The following is a 26069-nucleotide window of genomic DNA, read 5'->3' as shown; positions in this document are numbered from 1 at the left end:
TTTAATCAGAACAACATTTTTCAGCTGTGCTAACATAATTGCAAAAGGGTTTTCTAATGATCAATTAGCCTTTTAACACAATGTGCCATTGGAACACAGGAGTGATGGTTGCTGATAATGGGCCTTTTGTACACCTATGTAAATATTCAATTTTACAAAATATGTCATTTCTAGCTACAATTGTAATTTACAACATTAACAATGTCTACACTGTATTTCTGATCAATTTTATGTTATTTTAATGGACCAAAAAATGTGCTTTTCTTTCAGAAACAGGGACATTTCTAAGTGACCCCAAACTTTTGAATGATAGTGTAAGTATTTTGAAGATGTAACTAGTCTCGAATGTAGGAGTAAAACTCTGAGAAAAATGTTGACGTAAGAATATGTGTATGGAAATACATGTCACTTTGGCTGCTTTCAAGTCTTGATCTGAAAATGAACATATGAATGTGGCCTGCAGTAGAGTGTAGTGGAGCTCCCACATCATGGTCCATAATGGATCCCCAGGCTGCAGAGAGGAGACAAGGTCGTGGCACCTAGTGGTGGGGTGGGGAGGAGGGTGTGGTGTAGATTCTGGTCCTGGATCAGAAGGGCATGGTCTAGGTGCTCCTCCTGACGGGTCACTAATGCTAGGAGGTCTGGACGAGGCGTCTGTAGTGGGGCATGACCTCGTGCTCAGGCAGGTACAGGTTGAACTCCAGGGCTACAAGCACAGGGAACTCAAAGGCTATCAGCTCTCTCCTGTTCACACGAAACCTCTCCTCCAGTTTCTACAAATTAGGAAAAAAAGGGAGAGATGTAGTAACTAAACCACTGTACTACTTAATATATTAGGTGAGTAATATGTAGTGACAAATACTTTTGTCTACGATCTGTGAGCTAGCCACGTTGCTATCTGTCATGTGGTGCTTTCCTGTCACGCAGATATTTATAATGCTTGACAAATAACCACATCAATATTATATTACCATCCTATCATATTTTTATTACATTTTTACAAAAGTTTAACATTAAAGTTGGGATCCGCAAAAGGTGAAACAGCCGCCACTGGTCGCCCCAGATGCATTTGTCATTGGTTTTGTGGATGGGGGGGAAAGTGTTCGTTGTTTGAAGTAATATCTTTGTTGTTGTAATATCGCAAACAGATATGGCAGTTTCACCACTAAGGATTCCAGCTTTACAGGAAACACTTGTAATGAATTCATACGATATAACAATCCTATAATCCGTGCAGGATCGCGGTTTGTCTGCGTGACAGGAAAGCACTGATGGTTTCCACCGAAGCCCAGTGCACGATGACAAAAGTACGACACTTACGTCTATGAGCTGCTTGACCTCGTGCTTCTTGAGGTCTCCGCCAATCTTGGCAGCAAGCAGGACGCAAGCACCGGCGCAGAGTTTGCGGTTCTGCTTGTTGAGTTTCCCCTGGAGGACCAGCTTCTCGAAGTAGACGAAGGCCATGGCTACGGTGGGTTCCTCATAGCCACACTCTTCCTGGGCCAATTTACGGATCTCTCTCTTCAGACTGGGGTTGGGGTGGGGGGGGAAGGTGGTGAGATAAGACAAACGCTAAAAGGTCAAAGCTAAAAAGAAGAACCCAGTAAGTATCATAGTGTGGCCATTGTCAGTAAACCAATTTTGATACGATTAACCACAAGGGATTAAATACTGCTGCACCAAACGGATCATTTCCACATCATACTCTAATATATGTTTGGACTAGACGTCCCCACCTCCTGATTTTGCTGAGGGTCAGCCGTATGTGGGGGAACTTCTCCTTGAACGTCTCATTCATGTCCTTCTTGAGGTCAGAAGGCTTGACGTACTCTATGACTGTAGTCTGAAAGAAAGATGAATGTATTGGTGTCAGACAGACAGCACTGGTGTTAGGCTCTGTTATTGAATTTGTGCAAGTGTTATAGGTTTTTGTATACATATGTGGAAGAGGAAACAGCAGCATCAGTCTCACTATGGAAGGTGGCGGGATCTTTATATTCAGTGTTGGGTTCCATTTAGACCTGGGCAGTATACAGTTTTTATGATATTAGTCTTGATGCACAGATCGTTTTGGATTTTTACTTGAACTTTTATAACAGTATTTGAGTTTTTGGTTTGTTAAATGTGATACGCCGTGTGTAACGTCCATTTATAGTTTACTTCGCAAGTCATTTCTCTCCGCTCTCAATTTCCATTTAAGGGGCTTTATTGGCATGGGAATCATATGTCGACATTGCCAAGGTGCAATAAAAAATAATTACAGTAAACATTACACTTACAAATGTTCCAAAAGAATAAAGACATTTCAAATACAAAAGGGAAAAGAAATAAACATATGGGTTGTATTTACAATGGTGGTTCTTCACTGGTTGCCCTTTTCTTGTGGCAACAGGTCACAAATCTTGATGCTTTGATTGCAATGTTATTTCACCCAATAGATATGGGAGTTTATCAAAATTAGATTTGTTTTTGCATTCTTTGTGAGTTTGTGTAATCTGAGGGAAATATGTGTCTCTAATAGGGTTATACATTTGGCAGGAGGTTAGGAAGTGCTGCTCAGTTTCCACCTCATTCTGTGGGCAGTGTGCACATAGCCCCTCTTCTCTTGAGAGCCAGGTCTGCCTTCGGGGGCCAGGTATTCTGCCACTGTGTACTCTCTGTTTGCTCTTTTTTTTGTCAATTCTTTCCAATGTGTCAAGTAATTCTCTTTTTGATCTCTCCCTCCATGCGGCTTTCCACACAGACCTAGCCCCGCCCCCTGTCACTTAAGGAACGCATTTGTTCCTCGTCACACTTGCATGTGCTGCCATGACAATGCGGTCTGAATGCAACAATGTTGATGACAACTATGCTGTTTTCACTTTGCCTCTTAATAGAAATCCACTAGCGTTATATAATTACATGATTCGTTTGTGTTTCTTACATCTGCAAACAGCTAGTTTGTATTTTCTTAGCAAGTTAGGACTAAATCGTGTTAGCCGCTAATACATGTACGGAGTCAGAGCAAACTTTATCAGCTATACAGCCTGATAATACCAGTGATGGTGTAGACCTAAAACCAGCATGTTTGTGCAACAGTATCTTCTCAAACAAAGAGGAATACGCAAAGCATGAATATGTTACTAAAATAAAAAAACATGTATCTAAAGCTTGTAGGGTCCCCTAGGAAACACAACACTTGTTCCTACCCTGCCTGTCACAATAACTCCTCCCTGGCATTTTCATTTGTTGTCCTGTCAAACAAGACAATTTAAAAGTGCCCACTATTATATTCGGACCATATCATTAGAATACTCATTATATTTCCATGAGTCCAATAGTTCACCCAAGTGTTTTGCTAAAAAATCACAACATTTACAAAAAAGACCTAGATTGTTTGCCCATATTGTGCTGCCCTAAGTGGCAGTGTGGAAATGATCTCAAGTTAGCTATGAAAATGCTGAAAATTATTTCTGGTCAGTATAAAACAAATGAGAATGGAGAAAGACCCATTGAAATCACATATAATGTATGTGTTGCCACCTTAGGGTCACACACTACTCAAATAAATAATAAAAAAACTTTTATTATTCCAAACATAATAATACCGCCATATCGCTCAGCCCTAGTTCCATTGGGTGGTTGAGTGTCGGTGGCACACCATACACGGGCCACGGAAAGACAGAATATATTATAGAATGTTTGATGCTTTACATTTCCAAGCTCAGTATATTCTGTTGATGTAGGGGAGAGTGGGGTAAGTTGAATCGCCCTTGTTTCTAGGAAACTATACACAAAATGTATAATTGTACCAAATATTTAGGAAGAGGTCATCATTTCATGAAGTCTAATGGAAGAAACCACATGGAAAAAGTGGTAAGCAAGTTTTAAGTCCAAAAAACAGATATTTACCAGTCAAATTAATTAGTGTGTATAAAAGGTTTCATGATGCTTGTATCTAACCAATGTATATTTTAAGATTGGTTCTATACATCAGTTGGGCTCTCTATAAGCTTCAATATGAGATACTAAACCTAGTATTAAAGTGCATCCTTGAAGCTGTGTGGGCTAATAGTCAAAATGTTTGCCTTGGGGTAAGTTGAGCCAACGGAAAGTTGAAGTGTTTTCTTCCCAGGTGTTTTGCAAGGCATTAGCTCTGGGATATGAGGTAACAACAGAACCTGTCCTATGTTAAAAAAATTAAAAACTTAAGTAGAAAGTGTTTGTTAGGTGTTAAAATATGCTTAAAATAATTAAGAGACAAGTGACAAGCTGTACTGTTTACATGACTACTGGTTATTTCCAGGGATATACAACATCCTGAAATATATGTAGATATGTTTGTTAGAAAGAATAATATTTCCCTTGACGGAATGAACAAAAATAATGGCTCAACTTACCCGACTCTCCCCTACTGTAATTTAGCCATTGAACTTTATTTCAGGTCAGAGGCTCAACTGTTATCTAGGAAGATAGAAGGAGCCCTGCAGTTGACCCACACTCAATCTGGGTATGTGATAAGAGAGAGAGATAACAATTATGAATTTACAGCATATTGCCCAAGTTAGCTCATGCCAAGTCATTTGCTCTGCTCTAGCTTGCAGTAATACAACTTATCAAACTAGTATTTTTAACTTGATATTTTTGGTCATGGATAGTAATTCCTCCATGCAGCTCCCCATCAGAGTTCAAAATATACCATCAGCTATTTGTCACTATACTTCGACTACTGCAGCAAACTTGTGGCTACTTTAGTAACTAAAAGGAATGTAATTTATAGATATTTATCTGATCACAAAGGAAACTAAACATACCAAAATGATTTGTATATCATGACACAGTTAGTAGTAGAACCTGAAAAATCAGTTAAAGAAAATAGTAGGGCTGCCAAAGTTAACATGTTTCTCGGCAAAAAAAAAATGATAACGTTAATAGAGTCTCTTCACCGCACGGAACGTTTTAAGCGCACATGCTTCCGTACGGACTTTTTTTATGAGCAGAACACAACACGGAACACAGCTATTAATCAATGCTTGCGCTCTTACAGCGCTGAAGACCGTGTGGCTAGCTAGCAGATTACTTGACCACTGACTAGACTATGCACAAATATGGATGGCACAGGTTAGAACTGAAAAGGAATAGGCTACTCAAATACATTCTTGAAAAGGTAGGCTGCATATGCAAGATTGGGGTGTGAAGCGGATGTGTGAGAGCGGGAGTAAGTGCATAAGAAACTCCCTGTGAGAGCGAGAGGATGTGGGAGGGTGGGAAAGTGTGAAGGCCTATGTGTGTAATGTTATCTGAACAGTACAGATGGTTAGTGTTTTCATAACATTGTTGGACAAGATCTTTGTATCCAGAGCCAGTTCTATTTTTCTTTTGTCACACTCATGTAGAATGCCTGAAGCTTTAACATAACTTAAAGCTGTGTGTGTGTTGTGCTTAAGTGTTACATTTCAATAACATAGGTAAGAGGGAGTAGGCCTACCTAAACATTGGGAGAATTAATAGCTGTAGTGAATTGTGTTGTTTAATGAATGCTGATTGGCTGACAGCTGTGGTATATCAAGGGTATGACAAAACATGTATTTTTACTGCTCTAATTTGTAACCTGTTTATAATAGCAATACGACACGGGGGTTTGTGGTATATGGCCTCCGCGTTGTTTTGTGCGTAAGAACAGCTCTTAGCCGTGGTATATTGGCTATATACACCACACCCCCTCGTGCATTATTGCTTAATTAAAACATTCGGCTGTAGATTTTGAGTTTCAAAGCAGTATAACTTTGGCCCAATTTGAGTAAATATAAATAAAGAAATTGTGATTAACTAATGCCATTAACTCATTTAAATATTTGGGCCTTGGTCAAAAGTTTTGCACTATAGAGGGAACAGGGTGTAATTTTGGAAGCAACCTAGCTGTTATGATGGCTGTTCAAAGATCTACAGGGTAGAGAGGCGGGAGTGTATTCACACACCACAGACTCTAGTAGGAGTGGGAGCTGAGCCAGGGATTGAGCCAATGACCTTGCTGATTAGAATGGTCAGTCAAATAGACTCCTGTGGCTTACAGTGAGTTGATACAGTATATGATTTATACAGTGGGGCAAAAAAGTATTTAGTCAGCCACCAATTGTGCAATTTCTCCCACTTAAAAAGATGAGGCCTGTAATTTTCATCATAGGTACACTTCAACTATGACAGACAAAATGAGGAGAAAAAAATCCAGAAAATCACATCGTAGGATTTTGAATGAATTTATTTGCAAATTATGGTGGAAAATAAGTATTTGGTCACCTACAAACAAGCAAGATTTCTGGCTCTCACAGACCTGTAACTTCTTCTTTAAGAGGCTCCTCTGTCCTCCACTCGTTACCTGTTTTAATGGCACCTGTTTGAACTTGTTATCAGTATAAAAAGACACCTGTCCACAACCTCAAACAGTCACACTCCAAACTCCACTATGGCCAAGACCAAAGAGCTGTCAAAGGACACCAGAAACAAAATTGTAGACCTGCACCAGGCTGGGAAGACTGAATCTGCAATAGGTAAGCAGCTTGGTTTGAAGAAATCAACTGTGGGAGCAATTATTAGGAAATGGAAGACATACAAGACCACTGATAATCTCCCTCGATCTGGGGCTCCACGCAAGATCTCACCCCGTGGGGTCAAAATGATCACAAGAACGGTGAGCAAAAATCCCAGAACCACACGGGGGGACCTAGTGAATGACCTGCAGAGTGCTGGGACCAAAGTAACAAAGTCTACCATCAGCAAGGGCAAGAAGATGAAACATGGCTGGGTCTTTCAGCATGACAATGATCCCAAACACACCGCCCGGGCAACGAAGGAGTGGCTTCGTAAGAAGCATTTCAAGGTCCTAGAGTGGCCTAGCCAGTCTACAGATCTCAACCCCAAAGAAAATCTTTGGAGGGAGTTGAAAGTCCTTGTTGCCTGGCAACAGCCCCAAAACATCACTGCTCTAGAGGAGATCTGCATGGAGGAATGGGCCAAAATACCAGCAACAGTGTGTGAAAACCTTGTGAAGACTTACAGAAAACGTTTGACCTCTGTCATTGCCAACAAAGTGTATATAACAAAGTATTGAGATAAACTTTTGTTCTTGAGCAAATACTTATTTTCCACCATAATTTGCAAATAAATTCATTAAAAATCCTACAATGTGATCTTCTGGATTTTTCTTTTCTCATTTTGTCTGTCATAGTTGAAGTGTACCTATGATGAAAATTACAGGCCTCTCATATTTTTAAGTGGGAGAACTTGCACAATTGGTGGCTGACTAAATACTTTTTTGCCCCACTGTATATAGGAGTTGTTTTGTAGTTATTTTTCAGACAATATTTTTGGGGGAATACTTTTTTTTTTCTTCAGGAAAAACAAGGAAGATATCGCATGACTTGATACAAATGAACATGAGAAATACCAGTGGATCCATTCAGCAATACAATGTCCTTGACCACAAATAGCCTAATTCCCATTGCTCTTACTTACATAAGGTGGACTCTTAACAGGCTGTATTAAATAAAAACATCCCTGGGTTGTGAAGAGAGCAACATGCAGGGCCATAGTAAACAGCAGACCTGGGTTCAAAAAGTACTTGAAATCGTTCACATACTTTATCTGTGCTAGATTGAGTTGTCTGGCGCAATGGAACCAATGGACTTGTCTCAAGAACAAACCCTGTCCCTGTGGCATAAAGGCAGGCTCAATAAAGAATGAAGTACTTGAAAGGAAACAAATACTGTTTGAAACCATTTCTGGTAAGCAGAGTAGTCTCTTACCATGTAGGAGGGAAAGATGAGGACTCTCTTGTGCTTCCCACACGGCCACTGGGGATCGTCCAACAGATTGGGGTCATACTCCCGGATCAAGTCCCCCAGATCATTCCCTGCAGAGGACAAAAGGACAGTCCCGGGACCACCTGTACGTAAAATCTATACACAAATTACTAAAAGCGTCTGCAAAATGGCATATTACTATATATTAGTCACACAATGAGCCAGGGATAAACAAACACTGGGGCCGAGAAATACAAATTGTTTTTCCACTTCTAATACAAAGTCAAGCCCTCAATGTTGAACAAGTAATTGATCAACTAAAACATCACACTGTGGATGGGGAAAAGTGATGTGTATCATCCTCACTCTGACATACACCTATTCAGGGGCTCTCTCCAGGACGGGTGGGTCCACACACTGGCCTGTATGAATGCCACAACTACTCCAGAGAATCCACTCACTCACATGACTGACCTGTGTCGATGCTGCTCTGATTGCTGTTGGCCCGGCCCAAGCTGAGGCTGCGGTGGCTGGCGTTACGAGACTGAGAGATGGATGAAGTGGAGTCGATGGTGTTCCTGCGTCCGCTGCCCAGGGCGTTGGTGGGGTACAGGAACTGAGTGTATGATACAGTCTGTGGAGAGAGACATACTCACATTTTAACATGTGATTGGACCACTGTCTGCGCTGTTTGGACCGCTGTTACATACTCAAAATCCTTCCCTATTCTCTTCCTTGAGGTGATAACTGATCTGTAACAAAGTAGGGAGGAAAGGATATGTCTCCCATCCTCTCTCACCTTTCCATAGGCCCCCAGCTCCACTCCCTCCAGCCCGATCACCATCTCCTTGGCACTGACCCCGCCCGAGGGGTGACGCTGACGCCCGCTTTCCAGTTTCACATCCCTGCCGGGGCACAAAACCTTTAGACACCCCTTCCCCTAAAACCCACACCCCCTGCCAAACAGTCTTCTGTCTAGGGTCTAGACTCCACCTCAGCATCTCTCTCACCATCTATCACACAGAAAATAAATGGAAGCTCCAAAAAAGGAATGTGGAATTAGACCAGGTAGAGAAGCTATCATTCCATGTTCCCAGAATTCCACAGTGCCATAATGCCCCAGAGAGGACTGAGCTAATTAACAAGGCAATTGAATCACCCAGTTATTATAAACACTGGGGTAAATCAACAAAAACACTAATTGGGGCAAGAAAGGAAAACATTCCAGGAAAAAGTCCTAAAAGACAGAAGCTTGGGCTTGTGGACATCATTTAGATAATTATTATTTTAGGCCTATATGGTACTGACTATAAGACAGGGCATGGGATTTTAGCTTGGTCAGTTCTCTACATAGTCAAAGTGCATTTTGCTGCAATGACACTCAGCCAAGCAATCTCAACCGCCAATTAGCAGCATTGGGCAGTCAGGAATGAGGCTATTGAATTCATTAGGGGCTTCATTAGCTCTTTAACCCTTCGTTGTAGGGCTTAGGAAGATTAGGCTGCATAAATTACCCTGTTCTGCTCTTCACTAAGCCCACTAAATGGTGCTTTCTTTCTCTCTGTCCATTGTATTCTCTGTTAATCAGTCATTTTTCTTTCTCACTTCCTCCAAAACAAGCTATTTCATTGGGGGGCACCAGGACCCAGGTCAAACCAACACTGCCTCTTTCCCCAGGCAGGCAGGCCGGCCAGGTGGGAAGAAATATAACAGACCGGAAAGAGTTCAAGACTACCGTGGGTCCCCATAACACGAAGGAGTCTGAACCTCGTGTTGCAATAAGAAAATACAACAGTCTGACTACCGGTAAGCCAGGCTCTCTTCCAAGGGCCAAGAAGTATAATCTCTAACCGCACAGGGAGAACAATATGAACAACAACAAACTGAAATGTCATGTGTAAACTCCAAACAGAAACTACATAATGCTCTGTTGTGGTTACGGATGGATCATTTGAGACCACTCTGAAATGTAAGTGTGTGTTATGCAATCGCAGCAAAGCGCATGCAAAGTTAAAGTGCTGAGATAAAAACATGCTACGGAATCTTTGAGGGCAGCAACGAATTGAGGAAAAGTGCAGCCTAAATGATAACAGCAAAGCCAGAGACGGTTGCAATGGGCAAAAACGAAGTCGTATTAGAATGAATCTAAACAACCTCATGATGGTCTTCCAAAAACAAATAGTCTAGATACAGCAAACTACAGGCCTACATGGAAACATAGTGACATGGATACAATCCTTAAATGGGTGTGATCCATTACTTTTAAGTTAATTAATTCAGTAGATTACTTGTTCACCTCTCTTGCAAACATTTATTTTGTTGTAGGAAAAAAAAGCATCCACCAAAACCAACCCGTCTAGAACACTGTTCATTGTAATAATGTTATCCCCGTCCCAATGTAATAAAGTACTAGTTATATATCGGCAGAAACAAAGGGGATGTGAGAACGGGGGAAAGCAAGGAACGAAGGATGGGAAAATGGAGGTTGGCATGCTGTAGGATACATACCCTGCTTGGCTACAATCTCGATAGGGCAGGACAGAAAATACACTATACAAGGATCTTCTGCCACTGATTAGGACTATCCTATAAAAACAAAATGAACTAGGTGAAAAAGACACTCTGATTTACAGGTTAAGATGGAGGAAAAAGTGAGCAGTAAAACAATCAAGATTTAGAAAACTAAATGAAATACTGTTTTTTTTATGTGTTCTGTGAGTGTATTGTGGAGTATGTAATATGTAGTCAGAGGTTTGGGAACAAAATTATGCAGATCTTTTCAAATGATGTTACTAGCCATGTCTTGCTTTGGAGACTAAACAAGACCAAACTTGTTTATCATACAATATCAGAATAGCAGCTGCACGCGAGGTAAAAACCTATAGTACAGTCAAATTGAACCACTCCTCAAAGTGGTTTGCATAACTGCTGCTACAATTCATTGAGAAATTGTGTCATAAAACTTTGTCACTGATTTATACTTTTTGAGTTATGACATAAAATAACAGGCCTACTCACTGATCAATATCAACGTCACAGGCAGAATGGGACGTATGGCAATTCATTACTGCTGTATATGGCACACTGATTAGCTAGATAAGAGTAAATAAAAACAACCGCAACTGCATAGAGATTGAATGTAAAGCACAACAGTTGCAGTCCCAATTCAACCACCTAAAATCCAGAAATAAGCTTTATTAAAAAGCTACTATTGAAGACAGAATGTATCAGCACACTCCTTTTTCTTCCTGGGCCAAAAGAAAGGCTTTGCACCCATTCAAATACCTGTCAAGACAGATATATAACAATTCATCAAAATAAATAGGTCCGGTACACACCCAAGTGTAAAAGGAGATTGAGGCTTGTAAGTTCAAAACATTCAGAATTTAAAAAAAAAAGAAAGTTGAATAATCTGTGTAATACAAAATCAAGTACTGTGGAAATAGTTTAACTGTCCAATGTCTTTTAGATTCCAGGAAATATCCATAAAAGCCTATAGTATTTATTACAGAGAGAAGCTGCTGTACACTAGCTACATACAGTATCACTGTGTTATATATCAAATAAGTCATTAACATCTGTGTGACCAAATTTCTTCAGTGCTCTGGAATATCTAAGTGAAAGTGCATGTATCATTGTTTATAAAAGTGAGATAGTGTTATGCGTTTCATGATTCAAGGTTGTGGTCCTCAATGTATAGCTTTGACAATATGAAATATGAACTCAATTTGAGAGAATTTCTGTGAAGATGAATCTTTCAATGAACTGCTGATCAGTCTGATAAATTATCCTATGAATTATAAATGTATCAATCAATAGTAAATTGATTGATAGTTCTAAGGAATAGCTTAGAATAAGTGACCTACATCTCTAGTAGATTTCATTAACCTGAGAGGTATTCAAACTACTTGGCGTTCATTGGGGGGATTTTCTATTGAAGGTTTGTATTGAATTGCGGATGGGGATGTTTTCATTCATACCTTCCATTGCGCATATCATGTTGCCTCATGGTCTTGATGAAGTGGACCTTTTTGAAGCTCTTTGGTCGGGGTGAACCTGAGAGGGTTCTGCATCTAAAAACACATTTTATTCAACACAGATCAAAACAAATGTGATTCATTGAGATCCATTTGGAGCAGGAAAAGAGCACAACATGTCACAACAACCGTAAACAGAGAGACTGAGCCAGACCAAGACATTACAGTGTTGCCTGATGTTCCCACCACCACCACCCCAAAGGACATACAATGTCTCCATATAGCAAACTGAAGTGAAACTACAGCTCCTCCAGTGTCATCATCTATCAAAATACTTCCCAGGCCAAAGCGGTTATTGACTTCTCGAGTATCGCTCTAAAACGAGAGGCTAATATGAGCAAACCAAATGTATGTTTCTGGGTGGTGTGCCGAGTTGTGTGATCTGTGACAGTTGTTGCTATACAATACCTGCGTAGAGGGGCGTTCTCCTCAATGTCTTCCAGTGTCTCCAAGGAGGATCGCTGAGAGATGAGCCTCCGTCTGTGGCGAAAAGGGAAATAAGGAGCTGGTATTGAGTTTCACAAGCAACTTGTGTTGCTGCTAACCAGCTCTACCTGGCCCTGGAAGAGGAAAGACTGGACACTATGTATTAGGCCCATTTAGAATCATTCATTCTGAATTGCAAGATATTTGCTAAATGATGGTAATTTATTTGGTAATGATTATGCAGGTTAAAACCCTTGGCTTACCATAACAGAGAAAGAAATGTGTTGATGTAATAAAATGGTCGAATCACTCTTAATCATGGGCTTTCGCAGAGGCCTAAATGTCAATAGAGTGAGGTTCCTTGTTCATGATAAACCCTGAACACATTTCTTCAGAATTAATGGTATTAACCACATCATTCCTTATCTAACAGCAAGCAAGGTATTTCTACCCAAATCCACTGGTTGACCTCCAAATCAAATGTTACTTGTCACATACACATGGTTAGCAGATGTTAATGCGAGTGTAGCGAAATGCTTATGCTTCTAGTTCCGACAATGCAGTAATAACCAACGTGTAATCAAACAATTCCACAACTACTACCTTATACACACAAGTGTAAAGGGATAAAGAATATGTACATAAAGATGTATGAATGAGTGATGGTACAGAACGGCATAGGCAAGATGCAGATGATGGTATAGAGTACAGTAGGGTATGTAAAAAATAAAGTGGCATAGTTTAAAGTGGCTAGTCATACATGTATTACATAAAGATGGCAAGATGTAGTAGATGGTATAGAGTACCCTATATACATATGAGATAGGGCGGCAGGGTAGCCTAGTGGTTAGAGAGTTGGACTAGTAACCGGAAGGTTGCAAGTACAAACCCCCGGGCTGACAAGGTAAAAATCGTCGTTCTGCCCCTGAACAGGCAGTTAACCCACTAGGCCGTCATTGAAAATAAGAATTTTTTCTTAACTGACTTGCCTAGTTAAATAAAGGTCAAATTAAATTAAAAAATGAGTAATATAGGGTATATAAACATAAAGAGGCATAGTTTAAAGTGGCTAGTGATACATGTATTACATAAAGATGGCAAGATGCAGTAGATGATATAGAGTACAGTATATACATATACATATGAGATGAGTAATGTAGGGTATGTAAACATAAAGTAGCATTGATTAAAGTGGCTAGTGATACATTTTTACATCAATTTCCATTATTAAAGTGGCTGGAGATGACTCAGTATGTTGGCAGCAGCCACTCAATGTTAGTGGTGGCTGTTTAACAGTCTGATGGCCTTGAGATTGAAAAACAGCTTCTGTCTCTCGGTCCCTGCTTTGATGCATCTGTACTGACCTCGCCTTCTGGATGATAGCGGTGTGAACAGGCAGTAGATCGGGTGGTTGTTGTCCTTGATGATCTTTATGGCCTTCGGGTGGTGTAGGTGTCCTGGAGGGCAGGTAGTTTGCTCCCCGGTGATGCGTTGTGCAGACCTCACTACCCTCGGGAGAGCCTTACGGTTGTGGGCGAAGCAGTTGCCGTACCAGGCGGTGATACAGCCCGACAAGATGCTCTCGATTGTGCATCTGTAGAAGTTTGTGAGTGCTTTTGGTGACAAGCCAAATTTCTTCAGCCTCCTGAGGTTGAAGAGGCGCTGTTGCGCCTTCTTCACAATGCTGTCTGTGTGGGTGAACCAATTCAGTTTGTCCGTGATGTGTACGCCAAGGAACTTAAAACTTCTACTACCCTCTCAACTACTGTCCCGTTATATCAGTATTGGGAAATCTTAGAAAAATGTTCAACATTGTACTGGTTTGAACCCAAATCTTAAATCATTGACGATCTAAAATCAACAAGTGATCATCCATAACAATCATTTTTATATTTCTTTAACGGTCTGGAGAATGAATGAGTAGCCTAAACTAACTGGACCTCTTAGTCTGGCCCATGTACATTACCTTCACGTTTGATGTGAAGAATAGCTAAAGTTTCTATGACTTTGTACTGTGCCGTCTTGTCAGGCACAGTGGCTTATTTACAAAGCAAAGCTGTAATCATTGACACCAGCACTGTGTGACTGACTGGCTGGCTGCTGTGGTCAATGATCACTGTTGTGTTCTACATTCTGACCAGTAGCCTCTGTGTGAGATCATGTAGAATGGTTAGAACATTCTAATCTAGAGTAAGAAACTGGTTTAGAAACGGGTGCCGGCCCACGTAGATGGAAACAGAAAAGTCTGAGCCTTTTGGGTAAAAGACTGAGGTAAATCCTGTATGGAAATATGCCATAAGAGGATAAAGACAATGGCTGCTTCATTTTGTTGTAACACTGTTTCATCACACACAGGCCTTTCTTTCACACTTGGGTTGCATGACTTATCCAGCGCAAAATCTATTAGCCCATTACTATAAAAAATATAAAAAAACATATTGCACAACTCCTGCCAGCCTGCTTGTCAGTTGTCACCAAGCTTTCAGGCTCCACTAAACATGTGGTACTTATTTAAATATACTCAATGACACTCAACTTGACTTGTCACCTCTTCAATTACCAATTCAACGAGAGAGAAAGAATGAGCTGATGATAAGTGTATGCTCTCCGGCTGGTTAATCAACTACAGAACAGCAGAACAAATTAACAAAAAACGACTGTCCTTGACAAACTCCCAGCAGTAAGCGAGCCTAAACCAACAGAGGATGATTCAACAGTCTTTATACCACATAGGTGAGACTACATCATGTTTACAGGGGAATGTGGTTAGAAACAGCAATTGGAAAGGTAACAAGTTCTAAAATGTCTAGCACTGAGATGTGCCAGAAATTGTAAACATGGTCAACTACATGGCATTCATCCACTCTGCACTGAGATGGAGGAATTTATTCATTTACATCTTCATATTTAACAAGGATAATCTCTTGAAGTTGAGAACCTCTCTTTTGAGAGAAACCCGGCAAGAAAGTAATGAAGGAAAGCATGTAGCCTACATGTTATGAATTCTCATCACATCCCCTCTCTGGAGGTCAAAGAGATGGATCATTGACATTTACTCCAGAGGTGTTGAACTGCTGCACCCTCTAACCACTGTGGTTATTATGTGACCCTGCTGTTCATCTCGATAAACAATCTGGCCTCAATGGCCATGTACTCTTATCTCCACAGCAAGAAGAGTATCTGTGTAGCACTTTGTGACAACTGCTGATGTAAAAAGGGCTTTATAAAATACACTGGATTGATTGATTATGGATCGTCAAGGTATTTGTGGCCGACAGGCCCGGCGACATCCTCCAGTGAGAATGCTGAGTGATGGATAGGGTGGCTACCATCATGCTAGCCTAAAGGCTTACATTGCTAGCTGCGCTAACATGCTAAGCTTTACATTCCTGATGAGGTGACACATTCATCTGTTGCACAGAGCAGAGCAACTGCAATGAAACCTATGTCTTAGCTACAATGCATTCGGAGAATATTCAGAGCCCTTCCTTTTTTCCACATTTTGTTACGTTACAGCCATATTCTAAAATGTATTATCATCCCCCAATTTGATTGGAGTCCACCTGTGTTAAATACAATTGGACATGATTTGGAAAGGCACACACCTGTCTATATAAGGTCCCACAGTTGACAGTGTATGTCAGAGCAAAAACCAAGCCTTGAGGTTGAAGTAATTGTCCATAGAGCTCAAAGACAGGGTTGAGTCGAGGCACAGATCTGGGGAAGGGTACCAAAAAACTTCTGCAGCATTAAAGGCCCAAGAACATAGTGGCTTCCATAATTCTTAAATGGAAGAAGTTTGGAACCACCAAGCCTCTTCCCAGAGCTGGCCCCCGGCCAAACCGAGCAATCGGGCGGTCTAAAAATTGACACCCTTAATAAAAATAATAAAACTACCCAGCTATATTGTAAGTGAAGGAGGTGACCAAGAACCCGATGGTCACTCTAACAGAGCTCCAGAGGTCCTCTGTGGAGGTGAGAGAACCTTCCAGAAGGACAACTATCACTGTAGCACTCCACCAATCAGGCCTTTATGGTAGAGTGGCCAGACGGAAGCCACTCTTGAGTAAAAGGCACATGACAACTGGCTTGGAGTTTGCCAAAAGGCCCCTAAAGACTCTCAGACCATGAGAAACAAGATTCTCATTCTCAAAGTACAGAGATCCTTGATGAAAACCTGCTCCAGAGCACTCAGGACCTCAGACTGGGGTGAAGGTTCACCTTCCAACAGGACAACGACCCTAAGCACACAGCCAATACAACACAGGAGTGTTTTCGGGACAAGTCTCTGAATGTCCTTTGAGTGGCTCAACCAGACCCCGGACTTGAACCCGATCTAACCTCTCAGGAGAGACCTGAAAATATCTGTGCAGCAACGCTCCCCATCCAACTTGACAGAGTTTGAGAGGATCTGCAGTGAAGAATTGAAGAAACTCCCAAAACACAGGTGTGCCAGGCTTGTAGTGTCATTCCCAAGAAGACATGAGGCTGTAATCTCTGCTAACGGTGCTTTAATAAAGTACTGAGAGAATGGTCTGAATACTTATGTAAATGTTACTTTTTTAATAAAAGAATTATATAAATTAGCAAAAAATTCTGAACCTGTTTTTGCTTTGTCATGATGGGGTATTTTGTTTGTAGATTGGGGGGAGGGAAACAATTTAATCCATTTTAGAATAAGGCTGTAACGTAACAATGTGGAAAAAGTCAAGGATTCTGAATACACTATGTCTCTCCACCTTCACCCTGGAGAACATGTTAACCAGAATAGCTAGGCTGTAGCAGTCAGCAGAGCAAATACAGCCCTCACTGTCTGTTAGAAACATAACAGTGACCATGACCTCATCCCAGGTACTCTAATCTATCTATTGCCATGACAAATTATTAGGTTCACTCGATTACAGATGGCTTACTGTACCAGATGTCATTGGGTCAAAATCTTATCACTGCTGCAAATTTCATTTTTGGACAGAATATTTTATTTTTATTTTGACTATTAGGTTTTTCCTTTCACAGTTTGTACAGTACACATCTGATGAAGTGAACCCATAAACTAGTTTCCACTGTTCAGTGGGACGCTCAGACTGATCCAGCTACTGTAGATGAACAACAGCAGGCCAGCCAGGAGGTGGACGTGCAAAGGATGTTTTCCACACCCGTGCAAACAATAACACACGGACCAGACTACTCATTCACTTCAACAAGACTGATACAGCTAGCTATTGATGTTTAACTGCAGGTCAAATCAAATATTATTGTAGGTGCTGTCACGTTCTGACCTTAGTTCTTTTGTTATGTCTTTGTTTTTGTACGGTCAGGGTGTGAGTTGGGTGGGTTGTCTATGTTAGTTTTTCTATGATTTGCTATTTCTGTGTTTGGCCTGGTATGGTTCTCAATCAGAGGCAGCTGTCTATCATTGTCCCTGTTTGAGAACCATATTTAGGTAGCCGGTTTTCTATTGTGTTTCGTGGGTGATTATTTTCCGTGTTAGTACCACACGGGACTGTTTCGTTGGTTTCACTTTGTTATTTTGTATGTTGTAGTGTTCAGTTTGACTTATTAAAATTGACAATTACCACCCTGCAAATTGGTCCGATCTCTCTTAGTCCTCATCAGAGGAGGAGGACGAAAACCCTTACAGGCTCAGCAAAATGCTTCTGTTTCTAGCTCATACAGTGCAGTAATAACACCTAAAAATACACACATAATCCAACAAGAAATAAATACATTTAAAAATAGCAGAATGAGCAATGTAAGAGTGCGGAATATACATGACCAAAAGTATGCTGCTCAACAAACATCTGCTTCCAAAATCATGGGCATGTAATATGGAGTTGGTCCCCCCTTTGCTGCTATAAGAGCCTCTAGTCTTCTGGGAAGGCTTTCCACTAGAAGTTGGAACATTTCTGCGGGAACCTGCTTCCATTCAGCCACAAGAGCATTAGTGAGGTCGGGCACGGATGTTGGGCGATTAGGCCTGGCTCACAGTCAGCGTTCCAAATCAATTCAAAGGTGTTCGATTGAGTTGAGGTCAGGGCTCTGTGCAGGCCAGGCAAGTTCTTCCACACCGATCTTGATAAACCATTTCTGTGTGGACTTAGCTTTGTGCAGTGGGGCATTGTCATGCTGAAACAGGAAAAGGCCTTCCCCAAACTGTTGCCACAAATTTGGAAGCACAGAATCGTCTAGAATGTCAGTGTATGCTGTATGTAGCGTTAAGAATTTCCTTCACTGGTATTAAGGGGCCTAGCCCGAACCATGAAAAACAGCCCCAGACCATTATTCCTCCACCACCAAACTTTACAGTTGGCACTATGCATTGGGGCAGCTAAGGTTCTCCTGGTATCCGCCAAACCCAGATTCGTCTGTCGGACTGCCAGATGGTGAAGCGTGAATCCTCACTCCAGAAAACCTGTTTCCACTGCGCCAGAGTCCAATGGCAGTGACATTTACACCACTCCAGCCGACGCTTGGCATTACACATGGTGATCTTAGGCTTGTGTACGGCTGCTCGGTCATGGAAACCCATTTCATGAGGCTCCCGACGAACAGTTATTGTGCCCGACGTTGCTTCCAGAGGCAGTTTGGAACTCGGTAGTGAGTGTTGCAACCGACGACAAACGATTTTTACGTGATTCAGCACTCCCGGTCCCATTATGTGAGCTTGTGTGTCCTACCACTTTGTGGCTTAGCCATTGTTGCTCCTAGGTGTTTCCACTTCAAAATAACAGCACTTACAGTTGCCCGGGGCAGCTGTAGCAGGGCAGACATTTGACGAACTGACTGGTTGGAAAGGTGGCATCCTATGACGGTGCCACATTGAAAGTCACTGAGCTCTTCAGTAAGGCCATTCTACTGCCAATGTTTGTCTATGGATGTGCATGGCTGTGTGCTCGATGTTATACACCTGTCAGTGACGAGCAATAGCCGAATCAACTAATTTGAAGGGGTGTCCACTTACTTTTGTGTGTGTGTGATTAGATATACAGTGGGGCAAAAAAGTATTTAGTAATAATTTGCAAATAAATAAATAAAAAATCATACAATGTGATTTTCTGGATTTTTTTTCTCATTTTGTCTGTCATAGTTGAAGTGTACCTATGATGAAAATTACAGGCCTCTCATGTTTTTAAGGGGGAGAATTTGCACAATTGGTGGCTGACTAAATATTTTTTTGCCCCACTGTGTGTGTGTGTGTGTGTATAGACAGTATATTAATAGCAAAAGGTGTGTACAGCAGTGGCCAGCTTTCAATGACTCTGTACATAGGGCAAAGCAGTCTCTAAGCTGCAGGGTAGAGTACCGGGTGGTAGCTATTAACAGTGACTAAGGTTCAGGGCAGGGTACTGGGCGGAGGCCAGCTAGTGGTGACTGTTTAACAGGCTGATGGCCTGGAGATAGAAGCTGTTTATCAGTCTCTCGGTCCCAGCTTGATGCACCTGTACTGTCGCCTCATAGATGGTAACGGGGTGAACAGTCCGTAGTTCGTGTGGCTGAGGTCCTTGATAAATCAACTCCAATCCAACAGTAGCATTCTGACGTTAACAAGGACTGGTCAAACTCCGAAGCTTTAAGGCAGAGCCCAGGCTACTTTCAATTATCGCCTCCTTCAATATTGACAGAACAACAATGGGCATCTAAGTAGAGCTGCCCATGAAAGACACATCTGTCTGTGGTTTTGTTTACTCAAATGGTTGTTTCATTTATGGAGTTATTTTTTTTCTTCTTAAAACGTACATTGTTGTTTAAGAACTTTAAGTAAGCATGTCACTAAGGTCTACAGCTGTTGTATTCGGCGCATGTGACATGACAAGCACTGTTCACATTCAATGAATTTCAAGCATGGTCTATTTAATCAATCTTAACAATTCCTATAGACATCCTATGAGGACATTCAAAAACAATTGGTATGTAACCTGACAGCTATGCTTGTCGCTTTTTAGGATAAGGAGCAGTATTGCTCAACATAAAAGATTCAATTGTTTCACACGCACACCCATTGGCAGCCTGCCATGGACGTTGTCTTCCCGTTCCACTGTCGGGTGACAGAGTGGAAGTCAATCTAATGTTCTAGCCTTCTTACAATTACAGGCCAAAGAAAATTGAATCATTTGGGGGGAAAATCCTATCAACAAAGGCTATTCTCAGCCCCTTCGGTCTTTCTTCTCCAACACATTTACAACAACGCTGCAACAACAGTCAATTCCTTCCTGCTACTGTAGCAGTGGGGGAGCTCTGAAAGCGCGTCTCGGCAGAAATATGTCCCATCGCTGCTAAATTCTTGCCACTGCTGTAAAAAACTATATATGAATATAGGGGAAACACTGCTGCAGACATGGATAAAGGACAATAACACATACCTATACTGTTCAAAACACACAGCACCTTGTGGTTAGTTGCTCTGGTTGCTTGACATACAGTAAAACCACTGAATCCATCCTTCCCCCTTCCCTTTAAATAGCATGTGGTTTAGGGTGAACATCAGTGCTACTAGCATTGTGGAACTTGAACTAGTAAACTTGTACTGCAAGTTCCATTTTGGAAGATCGAGTAACCCATCATGTCTATCTTTCTTATCTCAAGACTCATTACCAGTAATGCTTTAATTATGGTGGCCGTTTTAACCATAAAGGCCTATCCTGCAGCTGCTTTGGAGATTTCGCAGTTCAAGCCACGAGTGTTTCAGAGGCAAACTAGCCTAAGATTGCTGCTTACATAATCGTGTAATTATGCCAACCATTCCTTCACCAAACAACAACCTCAACCTCTTAACCAAAAGGATATGACTCAATTGCACAAAACTGCAAAGGACCATTGTAATGGTTTATACTGCATGTGGTTTCTCTGCTATGGTTTCCCTTGGCTTCATAGTCTCCCTGTAGTAAGCTTTCGATCACAATCAGGACTTGTGAAAAATGGTTTAAAACACAGGGACATTGGAGTGCAGAATATAATTTACTGCATTAACTGTCAATCCATAAAATTTCATGGGAATTTGATTTTGTGGCAACATTCACTAAGCTAAATTAATTTTAAAGCGGTTTAAACAGATCCACACCTCGGGCTGACACCTTTACAGTAGCAGCAAGACAGAGTGGGCGCCTTAAATTATGCTAGAATGTAAAAGGCAACTGTCTATGAGTCTAGCTTGAGCAGTAGAATATTGCAGCCTATGTAAACTCAACCATAATTTGCATGCATTAGAATCAATGCACACCGAATAAGATGGTTTTAAGCAGCTCTGAGCGCTGATCTCAGAGTATCTTTTGGCAGCTGATCTGAGGGTTGGGGATTCCTGGCTGGGAGCAGGACTGGAGGCCATGAGAGAGGGAGGAAGATGGAAAGAGAGAAATAAAGAGTATCTGGTATGGTGCCCTTGGGAGAGGAAGTGGAGTGAAGGACAGAAGATGGAGATAAACAGATAAAGGAGTCTGGCCGGGCAGCGTCTCTGAAAGCCTGGGCGTCCTGCCTTTCCCTTCCCAGCCAAGGTTCTCTCTCTGGATCTGGCCACTTTTCCACCAAGCTGCTGCCCTGGGAAAACAGACCAGGCACTGTGTGAGAGATGCCCATCTATGATGTGTCTGTGGAATATGGCCGGGGTCCCTCAACAGTTCGCCTTAGTTATTACTCAACAGCTTATAATTTAGTTTACAGTGGCAGCCTCCTTTGACTGACCGCATTCCATAACCTGGGGGGGTTTAACTACTGAATCATTGTAATGTACAGTGCCTTCAGACAGTGTTCAAATCAAAGTTGATTTGTCATGTGTGCTGAATACAGTGAAATGCTTACTTACAGGCTCTAACCAATAGTGCAAGAAAGGTATTAGGGGAACAAAAGGTAAGTAAAGAAATAAAACAACAGTAAAAAGACAGGCTATATACAGTAGCGAGGCTATAAAAGTAGCGAGGCTACATACAGACATGTTAGTCAGGCTGATCGAGGTAGTATGTACATGTAGATATGGTTAAAGTGACTATGCATATATGATGAACAGAGTAGCAGTAGTGTAAAAGAGGGGTCGACGGTGGTGGGACACAATGCAGATAGCCCGGGTTAGCCAATGTGCAGGAGCATTGGTTGGTCGGCCCAATTGAGGTAGTATGTACATGAATGTATAGTTAATGTATAATGGATTTAATTGTATTTTTTTGTCAACAATCTACACAAAATACTATTTTAAAAATACTGTAATGTTAGTGGATTAAAAAAATATATATATACAGTATATCACAAAAGTTAGTACACCCCTCACATTTTTGTAAATATTTGAGTAGTATATAATAGTATAGCTTTTCATGTGACAACACTAAAGAAATGACACTTTGCTACAATATAAAGTAGTGAGTGTACAGCTTGTATAACAGTGTAAATTTGCTGTCCCCTCAAAATAACTCAACACACAGCCATTAATATCTAAACCGCAACAAAAGTGAGTACACCCCTAAGTGAAAATGTCCAAATTGGGCCCAATTAGCTATTTTCCCTCACCGGTGTCATGTGACTCGTTAGTGTTACAAGGTCTCAGGTGTGAATGGGGAGCAGGTGTGTTAAATTTGGTGTCATCGCTCTCACACTCCCTCATACTGGCTGGTCACTGGAAGTTCAACATGGCACCTCATGGCAAAGAACTCTCTGAGGATCTGAAAAAAAGAATTGTTGCTCTACATAAAGATGGCCTGGGCTATAAGATGATTGCCAATACCCTGAAACTGAGCTGCAGCACGGTGGCCAAGACCATACAGCGGTTTAACTGGACAGGTTCCACTCAGAACAGGCCTCGCCATGGTTGACCAAAGAAGTTGAGTGCACGTGCTCAGCCTCATATCCAGAGGTTGTCTTTGGGAAATAGATGTATGAGTGCTGCCAGCATTGCTGCAGAGGTTGAAGGGTTGGGGGGTCAGCCTGTCAGTGCTCAGACCATACGCCGTACACTGCATCAAATTGGTCTGCATGACTGTCGTCCCAGAAGGAAGCCTCTAAAGATGATGCACAAGAAATCCTGCAAACAGTTTGCTGAAGACAAGCAGACTAAGGACATGGATTACTGAACCATGTCCTGTGGTCTGATGAGCAAGAAACGTATTTGGTTCAGATGGTGTCAAGCGTGTGTGGCAGCAACCAGGTGAGGAGTACAAAGACAAGTGTGTCTTGCCTACAGTCAAGCATGGTAGTGGGAGTGTCATGGTCTGGGGCTGCATGAGTGCTGCCGGCACTGGGGAGCTACAGTTCATTGAGGGAACCATGAATGCCAACATGTACTGTGACATACTGAAGCAGAGCATGATCCCCTCCCTTCGGAGACTGGGCCGCAGGGCAGTATTCCAACATGATAACGACCCCAAACACACCTCCAAGACGACTACTGCCTTGTTAAAGAAGCTGAGGGTAAATATGATGGACTGGCCAAGCATGTCTCCAGACCTAAACCCTATTGAGCATCTGTGGGCATCCTCAAACGGAAGGTGGAAGAGTGCAAGGTCTCTAACATCCACCAGCTCTGTGATGTTGTCATGGAGGAGTGGAAGAGGACTCCAGTGGCAACCTGTGAAGCTCTGGTGAACTCCATGCCCAAGAGGGTTAAGGCAGTGCTGGAAAATTGTGGCCACACAAAATATTGACACTTTGGGCCCAATTTGGACATTTTCACTTAGGGGTGTACTCACTTTTGTTGCCAGCGGTTTAGACATTAATGGCTGTGTGTTGAGTTATTTTGAGGGGACAGCAAATTTACACTGTTAAACAAGCTGTACACTCACTACTTTACATTGTAGCAAAGTGTAATTTCTTCAGTGTTGTCACATGGAAAGATATACTCATATTCACAAAAATATGAGGGGTGTACTCACTTTTGTGATATACTGTATATAGATTAGATAAGTATTCGACCCCCTGAGTTGCTTACATGTTAGAATCACCTTTGGCAGCAATTACAGCTGTGAGGCTTTTTGGGTAAGTCTCTAGGAGCTTTCCACACCTGGATTGTGCAACATTTGCCCATCATTATTCTTTTAAATGCTTCAAGCTCTGTCAAATTGGTTGTTGATCATTGCTAGGTCTTGCCATATATTTAGATGCCCTTCTTTGCAAGACATTGGAAAACTTCCCTGGTCTTTGTGGTTGAATCTGTGTTTGAAATTCATTGCTCGACTGAGGGACCTTACAGATGGTGTGTTTGTGGGGTATTAGGCAGGGACAGAGTGTCAGGCAGCCTCAGATGTTCCCTGTGCTCTGGTCCACTCTACAGAGTAAACAAGGGCATTAAAGGTGTCCATGGTCCGATGTGTTGAGGAGTACTGGTTTACAGGTTGTTTGTATTGCATAGGAGAGGGCAAGGCAGCAGGTGCAGGGCAGCTTTGGAAAGTCCTCCCAACCGGTTATGGGGAAGAATCTGCACGGGTGACCGTATCTGCACAGGGGAAAACAAGTCCACTTCCTTCTGGACATGCCTTTCAGTGCTACCATGAATATAACATGTTTTACAAAATCTGTTATTTGAGAGCACATTCATCATACTGGTTAATAGGCAGGCTAATCAAAATGATTCCACAATGGTTGACCTTTTCAATCTAATCCCGCTGATTCCACCTAAATCAATGAGCCACTGCATGTGCACAGTTGTTAGCAGCATACTAAGTTTCACATATAGAGAAAGCCAAGGCTCTTGCTCTTTGCTGTAATCTGTCTCTTTGTATAAACTTGTCTTTAGCAGTACACTAACTGACTAAAACTGATGATGCCGTTTGAGCAGCCCGAAACCTGTGCTATTATTGTTGAGATGATAACTGATGATACACATTAGTCTAGCCCAGGTCTGTGTGGATCCTGTGTGGTGGCTTCACTCAACAAAGACCTTCCTAAAAACGCTCACCTTACTTTCAGTGACTATTGCAATATGAGTGTTGCAATACTGTAGCCAAACTGTATTGTTGACACTATTGGGTTGCAATACTGTAGCCTATGACATGCATAATTTGTGAGAGTGCAGTGTAAACATTGACTGTGGGCTTCTGTGTCACTATTCCCATTCCCAATATGGGCAACCAGTAATCTCCTTCACACATGTCATGAATGTAAACACTACATGATGGAGATATCTACGAATGCCCTACCTTGATCTCTGCAGCTCCAGGACAGAGTTGGCTATCTGTCCTCCCTCCAAACAGAAGACTTGGGAAGCCTGCCTGGAGTAGGCAGCAGGTACAACTCCCTGAGTGTAGGTCTGAAGCCTGCCTCTAATCGCGGCTGGTACTGCAGAGAAAGGCGAACTGAAAATCGAAGGGCCGAAAGCATCCCCTTCCGGATCTGTACACGCTTGAGCTGCAGCGGCGGGACCAATCCCAAAACTATCTCGTGCGTTAGCAATCAGAGCCTGGTTTGCAATAGCGAGCGCCTGGGTGGCCGTGGGGGTCGCTACCCCTGTGCCCCTGCCAGCCGCGTACAGCGGACGCTCTGCTGCAGAAACCAGGCTCTGTCTAGTCCTCGACTCAATTGAATTATCCTCTTCGATCTGATTGTCGGCATCATCTTGCACCGGTCGACCATCCAAAGAAATGTTACTGAGAAAAGAGAGTGCGGCTTGTCTCCTCCGAGGGTCTATGCGTTTCCGCGTATGCTCGATGCTGGAATGCTTTATCTGAAGCGTGGTTGTGGATGTATTGCTGCTCGTGGCAGCCGCCATGGTCCACTTCCAGCGATTCGAATCGGCGAGCAAAGGTTTTGTCAATATGACATTAAAAGTGTGCTTATGTAGATAGCAAATGTTATAGCCTTGTATTTTAAGTGCAAGCTTAAACTGACTAAAACAGGATGGTTACGTGTCTGCAGT

General features: G+C 42.0%; 1 protein-coding gene and 1 long non-coding RNA gene across 5 annotated transcripts; one reads left to right on the top strand and one right to left on the bottom strand.

Annotated features, from left to right (window-relative positions):
• LOC124009648 (CDK5 and ABL1 enzyme substrate 1-like) lies at positions 1–26069 on the bottom strand. 4 transcript variants are annotated; one of them, XM_046321660.1, is made up of 10 exons: positions 25354–26069; positions 12224–12295; positions 11759–11851; positions 10287–10364; positions 8578–8683; positions 8253–8412; positions 7782–7921; positions 1737–1843; positions 1321–1528; positions 1–773 (listed from the first exon to the last, which is right to left on the bottom strand). In XM_046321660.1, exons 1-10 carry the CDS (start codon positions 25920–25922, stop codon positions 633–635), a joined length of 1674 nt encoding a protein of 557 aa, XP_046177616.1. In that variant the 5' UTR covers positions 25923–26069; the 3' UTR covers positions 1–632. The 4 variants fall into 4 exon arrangements, with proteins under 4 accessions (XP_046177616.1, XP_046177617.1, XP_046177619.1 ...); XM_046321661.1 differs by having other exon boundaries at positions 7782–7888; XM_046321663.1 differs by lacking the exon at positions 25354–26069 and adding an exon at positions 13606–13658.
• On the top strand, positions 4983–17571 carry LOC124009650. The gene is made up of 3 exons (XR_006834312.1): positions 4983–5146; positions 9399–9584; positions 17258–17571. It is a non-coding gene; the product is annotated as an uncharacterized LOC124009650 (long non-coding RNA).

Source organism: Oncorhynchus gorbuscha, linkage group LG22 (assembly GCF_021184085.1).
Source record: "Oncorhynchus gorbuscha isolate QuinsamMale2020 ecotype Even-year linkage group LG22, OgorEven_v1.0, whole genome shotgun sequence".
NCBI classification, from domain to species: Eukaryota; Metazoa; Chordata; class Actinopteri; order Salmoniformes; family Salmonidae; genus Oncorhynchus; species Oncorhynchus gorbuscha.
This window is presented reverse-complemented; position numbering and strand designations above follow the sequence as displayed.